The sequence below is a fragment of the Lepisosteus platostomus genome, chromosome 9 (assembly GCF_059453375.1).
Source record: "Lepisosteus platostomus isolate fLepPlt1 chromosome 9, fLepPlt1.hap1, whole genome shotgun sequence".
In the NCBI taxonomy this organism is placed as follows: Eukaryota; Metazoa; Chordata; class Actinopteri; order Semionotiformes; family Lepisosteidae; genus Lepisosteus; species Lepisosteus platostomus.
In genome coordinates, this window is record NC_142619.1 from 33,794,101 (window position 1) to 33,804,695 (window position 10,595).

At 33.0% G+C, this 10,595-nt stretch overlaps 1 protein-coding gene across 3 annotated transcripts in view; it reads left to right on the forward strand.

The window, feature by feature from the left end:
• The window catches only part of LOC148654880 (sodium-coupled neutral amino acid transporter 4-like), a 44,186-nt gene extending 38,853 nt beyond the window's left edge, over positions 1–5,333 (forward strand). For all 3 annotated transcript variants that reach the window (XM_088644779.1, XM_088644781.1, XM_088644778.1), the window contains exons 14-16: positions 3–147; positions 1,205–1,302; positions 1,807–5,333. In XM_088644779.1, the coding sequence (XP_088500905.1) occupies positions 3–147; positions 1,205–1,302; positions 1,807–1,908 (345 nt within the window). In that variant the 3' untranslated portion in view covers positions 1,909–5,333. The remainder of the gene's footprint in view (positions 1–2; positions 148–1,204; positions 1,303–1,806) is intronic.
• Positions 5,334–10,595: the final 5,262 nt, after the last annotated feature.

The window sequence follows — 10,595 nt, forward strand, 5'->3', positions numbered from 1 at the left end:
AGATCAGATCTTCAATCACAACACTCTTGTTTGCTGGTAGAGAGTTCAGCTGGATTCGACATTTCCTAATTGCTGCAGCCTTGCTATTCTTCAACAATCTCTTAGTCATATTTGTACCAACCATTAGAGATATTTTTGGTGTCATTGGTAAGTTTCAATTAATACATTTTTAACTTTATTGTGTGTCTCATCATAAAATATGGAAGTTCACGCCTGGCCGCACTGAGTTTCAGCACTCCAAATCAGACTGCCTCTTCACTTACTGTCTTTCACTGATTAAACATTTTCCAACAACAGAACCTGATAAATCCTCCCTATCTATATATCAATATAGCAGCGCACATATAACTCTTAAGTACATAAATATCTCAGCTGGCAACATGAAAAACTGATAATCAAATTATTTGGATAATCTTTAGATATCTCTTAAATTGCTAGGGGATAAATAATACTGTAATAATGATTTTTAAAATTTAGACTGTTTGGAATGCCAGGTGTGACATTGTCGCTTTGTCGCTTGTCTTTTGACAAGCTTCAGAGTCAATTACAGGAGGTTCATCACCACATGAAGGATAGGTGCCTCCCTCATGACATCACTGCAAGTCAGCAGACCCATGGAGCCTCTCTGTTTCACCAGGAGCTGATAGAGCCCAACCCTTTGTCCCAGTGATGCTAAACCAATCATGTATTTGCACTTAGGGAGTCGCAGTCACAGTTAGCTAGTGATTTAATTCTCTAACTCGTAAAATCTGGAAAACAGAGTTCCAGAGTTTTTTTTTCATGTTATAATAGAAATCAATAACCTTTTCCCTATCGGTCTCATGTAATGTTAAAAAAGCGTTATGGGTATCTTGTATATGTTACATATGTTAGGATGAGAACCTTGGATCACTTAAGTACTAGCAAGTTACTTAACACACTATATGGGCGAAATCTTTTTTAAACTACTGTATATGTTAATTAAATAATAACATTACCCTGTTTTATTCAGCTTTACAAAGCCATTTCTGATTGTATTTATAAAATTAATACTTTTATGTGAAGTAAAGATTTAATTTGGCCTTAAGAACTTGCAAAGAATAATGCAAAAACCTACAGTACTACTTTAAGGAGGGGAAGTTTTTTACTTTCTTCCCTGTGATCACACATTGTCAAAGTGTGTTCTGAAAAAGCATATCAATGTAGTTGCTTCTGTTTATTTCAGGTGCGTCTGCTGCAACTATGCTCATCTTTATTCTCCCAGCTGCATTCTATCTTCGACTGGTAAAGAATGTTCCCCTGCTGTCGGCTCAAAAGATTGGGGTAGGTTTTAGTGTTTTCAAAAATCAGGCTATGGGAAAAAAAACAGGTGACCTACATAATATAGAATGTGTATTTTAGTGGAGTGAAATTTAAACCACCTTCCTAAAATTAATCTGAATGAAAACAATGATAGTTTTCCTAAATATAAATCCTTTAATATTTTAATGAAAATAAAAGCAAAAAATAAATGTAGCTAAGCAAAGTGCTGTAATCTAAACGAGTTTTTTGGATTAAATTGTCCTTTCAAAAATACTTAGGAGTAGGAATAATACATTAGTGTCTTTTATTTATAGTGATTTATCTAGATAGTGGTTGGTTTCCTCCACGTGAAATATGTTAAATGTCACTAAATGTAGTTTGTACAACACACGGGTAGACAAGGTTACATTATGTAATTTTCTAATACCAGTAGTAATTCTTCTGTGAAAGGTCACATTTTTAGAAACAGAGTAATGTACCTCATATTGCAATACAGGCTTTTATAATCCTTTCCTCTACCAATAGGCACTTGTGTTCCTCATCGTTGGAATTATTTTCATGATTGGGAGCATGACCCTCATTGTTCTTGACTGGATTCATCACCCACCTGGCTCAGGTGGCCACTAGTGTTCTGAAGCTGGAAGATTATGCACTGATACTTGGAAGTGTCATTCTCCTGGGAGAAATACGCTAATAAAGTGAGCCCGTTCCATTTGAGGAGATGCCATTCCACACTGGTGTTAAAATGATCCAGAGACTGAGTATTAGTGTTTTACTAGGATCTTTAAAAAAAAACAACATGATACCCGCCCAGATTGTTTCTTATTTATATGTTAAAAATATGGATTATTTGAGGGTTCCTTTAAAGATGTTTTGCTGTGTATTTTTGTTTTTTAGACATTTCTAGAGCAGTAACAGTATAGCTGGTCATTATGGACAGCAAAAAATTCTTTTTATTGATTATTGAGTGTACCTGATAGTCATATACTGGTGAAAAATGTTGCCAAAATGTGGTTGCACACATGCCTTTCTGCTATTGCCATGTGTGTGCAGCCTTAGTGAGGACTGATATTTGCAGGTCAAAGCCAATAATCACCTTAAGTGTAATTTTACTACTGTTTTCTGGGGGGAGAAAGGCGAACCTGACCAAAATAGCTGCATTTCTTCAGCTCAGTTTTGGATATTGGAGGTACTGACCATTGTGTTTTTAAGGGCCACAGTACCTATGCACTTACCAATAAGGGAAATGTTTAGCTTAGAAGAACAGCAGTTTTAACTCCTTATGTCTTCAGATATACATTTTATTTATGTGCAAACACACATACGCTCTTCCTCTAAATTCGTCAAATTCCCCCTATGCTGGCTGTCTTTGTTTTGTTTGTAGTACACTTGAAAGGATTTCACTTACTTCACTTAAGTCACAGAACAACTATAGACCTTGTGTTTAATTATTTTGAAGAAAGTAAACAACCTACAGTATATATATAAATATTTTTTTTAATTATCAACTATATTAATATCATTTTTTTTCCTTTGTGGAGACTGTGAGTTTGTGTTTTAGTATTTTTATCACATTTGCTAGTAGCATTCTTTTTTATTTGAAATTTCATTTTAAAAGTTTAATCAGCTTCTGTATTGCAAAGGTTTTGTTTTGAATTACAACTGTACTAGTGTCTGGGCTTTTGTAACATTAAGCATTATGTAAAGTTTTGAATGTAAATGTTAAGGTGTTTTGAGGTCATGATGGGGACTTGCTTTAATGTCTGTTACAGAAATTTCTTAAGAGATGACAAGATGCAGAATATACACAGAACACTGTGTATTTAGAAAATGGAACTATTCATGGTTCTTTTAACTACAACTAAGTTAACTACTCATCACAGCTAAATAATGTACTGTATCAGCATTTTATCTAGTAAAACTAAGCAAAGGGACTTTTTCTGATAACATTCTGGTTTTAAGTGGTTTAAGTAATTTAAAACGATTCTGCAAAGTTAATATTCCTTTTAATTGTGTGTCATGTTTAAGGTTGAATTTTTTTCTAAATCATGACAAATGAAGTAAGGAATTGGTTGTCCCCACAATTGAATATGTTGTTTGTATTTGTGTTTTTTACCTAGAATACTCTAGCAATAATGGTTATTACAAATAATTTGCTTTAATGCTTTAGTATAATTTTATGTTAAATGATGTATACATCATTTAAATACCTCCATTTCCTTGTGTTACAACTATAGCAGAATCTTTCAATAACTCATTTTTTATAACAATTAGAGCAAGATTAAAAACTATATTTTCAAAAGCTTAATAAGATTAATAAAGGTTTTGTAAAGCAAATAGTTTACAGAAAGTAGTGCCATCCATCAACTCTTTACACATATTTATCTGATTAATAGGAACCCTCACACTCTGTAATAATTGTACATGTGCCTATACATGTACAATACAATGAATTATGGTACAGCAATGTTGCCTTTTCTCAGCTGATGTATATATACTTGTAGTTTACATTTGATAAGGAAAATCACATCTAGCATAGAATGTGTTTAAACACAACCGAACAGAAGTGTGTGTTAAATCTAGCAAGCCAAAGTGGACAATATTTATAGATCTTTTTTAGGTCGCCATATACAAGAAATGTTGATATTTCAAATGAAATGGCTTAACATTATGTGCATGTTTTAGATTACATACATGGTCTTTTTTGACGATTGTATATGTACTGTAAATAATCTGTTATATGGTACACGTTTTATATAATCAAGTGAAAGTTATAAGGGATTGTGCCATGAGTTTCTCCAAGCCAACAGTCTAGTTTTTCATTTTCTTTGGAAGTGTTAGTTTTTTTTAAAAAGCTCATAGTAAATGTAGGTTTTAAAGAACAATAAATCCTCAGAATGCACATTTCAACTGTTAGCAGTACATACATTTTGTACACATTACTTATGCTGAATGTCTTATTGTGAATTTGGCAAATGTGGGTTACATTAATGTATTTGACTGCTAAATGTCACTTACCATTACTATTGAAAATAAGCAGAGTATTTTCAGTTTTAAAACGTGTTCTAACATTTTCCATGTTTTCAGCTAAAGCATAGAATGTACAGTGTTTAATTATTTCATATCTCTTTCTCTGTGAAATTTCACTAATTTAACTTGAAAATTCTAACACGGATGCATAGAAGACATATGATAAGGGCTCAGCACTGTAACTCCTATAATGCCTTTCACATGTATTTTCTTTGTAAAAATGTATATATTTTGCCCATTTAGGACTTTTACACATTATATTATAGCATGAATGCCCACATGGTGCTTGTGTTCTTGAATAATTTTCATATCACAAGAACATTTACATGTTGAGAGTTATATTAAATGTAAACCTCAATATTTAAGAATTTATATATCCCCAAAATAACTTTAGTTGACTGTGGATAATTTACTGCTTACCAGAGAGATTGACTTTTATTATGGGATGACTAGAAGACAGTGGTCCTTAACCTTCTTAACTTAAATTGAACAGAATATTTTAGAATATTTCTGATACTTCATAAATTAAACATTTCAAATTTGTTACTTTCTGTGATGCATATTTGGGATATCACCTTGGGATAAAACCCTACAGATACTTTAGAGTTCTGTCAGTTGTGCAGGACAGAATTGAACCTAAAGTTAGAAGACACAAAATACCTGTATTATTGATTTTTCCAGAGCAATTTAAAATGTTACATATCATAAATGCAAATCATAGACTTGTTCTTAAATGTTATTCTGTCATTTTAAAGCAAATCAGGAACATCTCAAGAGGCCTTATAACTGTTTCCTAGTTCATCCTCATTTTAGAAGACATTGTCGGGTTTTGAAAACACATGATGGCCCTGTGCTGCTGTTGTAAAAGTTCAAAAGGCATGTTGAGTTCCAGTTTTAGTTTTCTTTTTATGAGGTACAACTAAAACTCAATTGTATATTTGCTGGAACAGAGACTGTTTTTGTTTTGTATAAGAAAAAAATTCAATACTATGTAACATGCACAATAAAAAAAAATAAATGTATCCACTTTGTCTTAGTTTTAATATGGATACAGATTGATGCTTCACATGACGAAAAAACATTAGTTTATTCACTAATGCTTTATTAAATAAGGTGTGGTAAACTATACTGATTTTTCAGTCATGCCAATTTCAGGTTTCCTGGACATTCATTATAAGATGTGGCTTAAAAGTACTATAGTGAAGTATTTACTTAAGTATAAAATTAAACTTTAAATTAACCCCCTAGGGATGAGTAATGTATTTTAAATTGAATTGAGCCATATGAACCCAATATGTAAAATGTTCATACAGTATACATATCAATATAATATTTAATACCTGTTGTTAATTGTCAGGATACTTAATGAATTACTATGATTTCATCTTTACCCAAAATGGTTTCTGGAATACAATTTTAAAGATCTATTAATGGATACCACCTGTAATATATTTTATAATGAAAATAACATAATTTTGCTTAATCATACATAATATTGCATAATAATCTGTTACTACTGGTTACAAATAAATTATAGATAATAATAATAGGGTTTAGTCTTAAAGAGGTTTTGTTTTCATATAATCAAAAGAACAGGACAGTTAAGCATCCTCATCACCTGAAAAGTGGAAAGGATTACAAAAGAGATGATTTAGTTTAATTATATGAATTAATGGAATTACTAAATTAACATACAGTAACATAAATGACTATATTTTCTCCCTGTAGGCAAATTCTGTAATCAGACTTTGCCTGTTAAGACCTCATACACTATTAGCAGAAATGTGACAACAACCGCAAGAGCAACAACTTTTCCTCTCATATTTTGCATCATATACAGTATGGACTTCTATTTTACTCTCTACACTGTAGAAACACTGTAGAAATTACCTTTGTTCTAAATCTCACCTTTCAGATGAAGGACAGAAATTCTGATGATGAATACTTCAGTCGTCCCACTTATCAGATCTCCAGTAAAGAAATGATATAACTGACCTATATACTGATGTCTTGCTAGGATAGAGATAACTACTGAGGAATGTCAACTGATTTTGTCACAAGTGATTGATTCTCAAGACTCTGTGAAAAGGGAAGTGTGATATACAGAATCTATGTAAATATGTACTATACTAGAAGAGAGACCCAGAGGCACCCGCAAAATGTCTTTCACATCTTGATAAAATTTGATTCACATGCTTTATATCAGACAAGCAAAATATTTTCCAAAAACAACTTAAAGGGAGAATTGATTTTTCTGCAAAGGTCTTAACCACTTTCATCTGTTTTTCAATGTTAAAATCCTTATTTCTTACATTTAGGTCCCAGTTAGGTTCCATGTGACACACAGGACTGACTACTACTACTACGACTACTACTACTACTATTGTATCCCTATTATTAAAAATGACAATGATCCCATGTTTTGTGCAAACTATCGGCCCATCTCAACAATAGATTGGATGCCAAGCTGCTTGCTTGGACAAGATTGCACCGACTGGATGCCAAGCTGCTTCCTAAGGTGCTATCATGCCATTTGTGGGTCTATAAAACCAAATTCCAGAACTGCAATCAGGAAGGCTTTTTTGAAGGGCATCTGGCCTTTGATCTTGCTATCTTCTTCTTACTATACACGCAGCTCCAACCACAGCGACCATAATTATCTTCAACTGTGTCATTCTTTCATTAGAAGCAGCAACGACCTCTGATCAGCTTGAGTAAGTAATGGCTTATATGGGCTTGGAATCAGGATTCATCAATTTAGCCAGCATTTTATACACTTACCTTTCAGCAATGTTGTTAAAAAAAATGCAGTGATGTTTTTCTCTCACTTTCTACTCCTATTATCATTAATAACACTCAACTTTATATCACTTTATATCATTCGTATATCACTTTGTATATCATATACATATATGCATATCAATCTGTGCTTGTGCAAATTTATGATGTCTGAGCTTTATCAGTGTGTAAATTAATTTTGCAATACTGTCATCAAACTCTATATTTGAGAAAGCTAGCCTTTTACTAACCATGCTGCTGAACAAACACTTAAGATACTGTAATGTCAATGTTTACTCTTCTTCAAATGCTATTACATTAAAATGTTTAATGTTTTTAAAGACGTAGATGGCCACTTAAACAGATCACCTTAATTCTCTCGTTTTCTTCTAGCTCACACCTCCATAATAATAATTGGTGTTTCATTGCTTATGTTTTTCCATTTTACACAGTTTAGCTATTAACATTACATTCTAATGTTCAAATCACATGCAGAAAAGGAAGGGAAGAATGTATTAAATATTTATCATCTTTAATATGAAAAATAAAGCAGGTTGGGCTTATTCTACTTATGCCTTTTGATTACAGATTTATACAAGCAGTTACACTTGGAATAGGTATTTCACTGTTGCCTAAAACAGAAAGAGGCCATTTCTTGGAACAATATCATGTAAAATTCAAATTTTGCCTCTACAAACACTAACCATAGAAAGGTCCACCTTCAGTTTCTTTCATGGAGTGTATCTGACACCCTGTACACAGAATCATATAAAGCTGATTCCTAGGTCTCTGTGTAAGCTGTATCCAGTGGGCACTGTGGGCACCATCTTTAAACGTGCTTTGCGAATGTCTGGGGCTTAACTTGTAGAAAGCAGTTCTATTTTTCCATTTTTCTATATAGTGATATTCCTATTCAAATTTAGTATTTTTCCTAATGTTCATGACTGAACGTGCTGATCTGCCAGCAGCCAAAAGGTTGTCGGCTCTGAATTAGAAGCCTCCACATCCACATCCTGGCCTGTCTTGATGTTATTTACTACATGGTACTTGGTAACTGATAAAATCAATGATGCCTGTGAGGGGATTATGAAGACTTGGATTGCTGCTGTTTATGTGATCAAAGCCTTGTTGCATTGTAGCACTTTGTCAATATTTCAGGGCTCCTTAGGGAGAAACCACTCTGGGAGGGAGATACTACTTAGAAGGATAGATGAGGGAGTGTCTGAGGGTGGGAAGTGATTATTGTATTTTGAATTTTATTGCACTACATTTGGGAAAATTAAAGCAATATCCACAAAACAATTAAGGCTTCTTCTTATTTACACACCTCAATGCACATTATAGTGAATGCAGCTGACCTTTACAAAACAGTGGCATTTTTAAATGAAAAGCTTGTAAACTCTAAGTAATTTAATGTGTGTCTTTTTACACACCCTTTACCATTATTGTACAAATATTTGTCTTTATCTATGAAAAATATTTGCTGTATAACTTTGTTAATTCACATTACTACCTTATCACTTTTAGATATCTTCTTCATTTAGACTTTGTGCTAAATGACCATATTACTCGTCAATTTGGACTTTTCAGTCCCTGCAATTCTTTTGTAGCTTAAATGTGTTCAATTGTTTTGATAAGGTGTACACCCTTCCATATTATGGAAGTAAGTCATGTTTATAAACATTAACAAATGAAAGTGGAAGCCATTTCTGATTTACTTTTTGAGCTCTAGTATCCAGTATCTGGTAAACTGGGTATCCAGAGTGCCAAAACACACATATCAGCTACAGCTAAAGTACTTGCCTATTTAAGGGGGTTTTAAATACACACTATATATCAAACAGCATCATGAAATGTTAACTTGACCACATCTGATACTCATGTTTCTTTCTGGACCTTAATTTACTTCAAAGAGGCCACTTTGGTATGTTCAAAAAGCTTAACCTTGTATAGCAATGTCTCATTTATATATAATGCTGTGAACGTACAATTAATTAAAAAAACAAGGATATCATTTACTGCATGTTCTTGAGAAGTATCCTAGTTTCTTGCATTGCTGGATATTCCATCTGACACCAGATGGAGCCATAAACATCAGCTATAGCAGATACTGACCCTGAACAAAAAAAGCTCTGCACAGATCTTTGAGTTGCTTTTTCCTTGCTATGGAAATAACTTTGCTTTGTATTCATTTAGTTCTGTTTTGATAATATTGATACACGATGCCTCAAATAAATACAAACTGTGATTTTATATAGTACATTCAGATCACTGTTGAAATTGCCAACATGTTTACATGGAATTTTAGATTTTTCTGATGTGTGCTCTAAAATAAAGTAGTATAATATAAAAAATAATATACAGAGCAATTATTTCAAAAGACTTGGCTGCCCAAGAATTTGTAGTGTTTCATCGAACATAGAACAGTAGAAATTGTTTCTAGGATAGCCTCCAGATAAACTGTTTTCTGATTACGAAGTCCTAGACTGTATGATCAATGGGAATAAAACTAGTTGATGATTACTTGTGTTTAATATTTAAGCATATTCATATGAATTAATATGTTTATCCAGTGGCCTCCATTTTTTTAAATATTCCTAATGAAGTATTCCTAGTTAAATAACAATAAAAATACAGATTGAATAATGTTAATGCTTTAATTTTGGTACACACACGAAGAAGGCTTCATAGTCGAAACATTGTGTTTCCTTTCTTTTCTTTCAACATGGAATAAACTTTTACTTATTCCTATGTATTAATATGTCATCTTAAAATTATTGCTTAGAGCAAACACATATTTGACATTCACAAATGCTCAATTGTATTAAGGACTGGAGATGGAATTGGATAGTTGAGAAAAAATATTTTGTATGCAGTTAAACATCACTCTGTCAGTTAGGATGTATGTTTAGGATCATTGTTATCAAAAAATGTAAGAATATCAATTTTCAGCCAAACCTGAGCTTCTTTTCAGAAAGAACCAGATGCCTGACATACTGGCCTGATACAGTATATTTTGTGATTTCCCTTATCTTCACGATGGCTCCAGGACTCAAAGATGCAAAATAACCTTTAAAGCATAATAAACCCACCACAATATTACATAGTCCACATTACTATTTTCTCAACATAAGTTTCATCTTATTTGCTGTACACCAGACATATATGTATGAATAAATCTGGAAGACAGTGTGATATAGTCAAAAAGTACTGAAAGAGTTATGCAAATGTGTGTGCCTGCCCTTTTAAAAGACTTTGTCATTTCAATTTAATTAGTTATCAGTAGTGCGATTCCCAATGAATACTATAGAAGGGCAAAATATCTATTAGAGTACTGTATGTCGCATGACTAGCCTAGATGAGAAATGGCAGCCTAGCTGTGAGGATAGGCTACACAAACCCCCTTCACTGTTGCTAGATGTGAGCTAGAGAGCTGCTGCAAGGGTGTACATGGGGTGGCAGGAGCACTGTGAGAAAGACAGGTGAAGAGAACTCCTTGGTGCAAG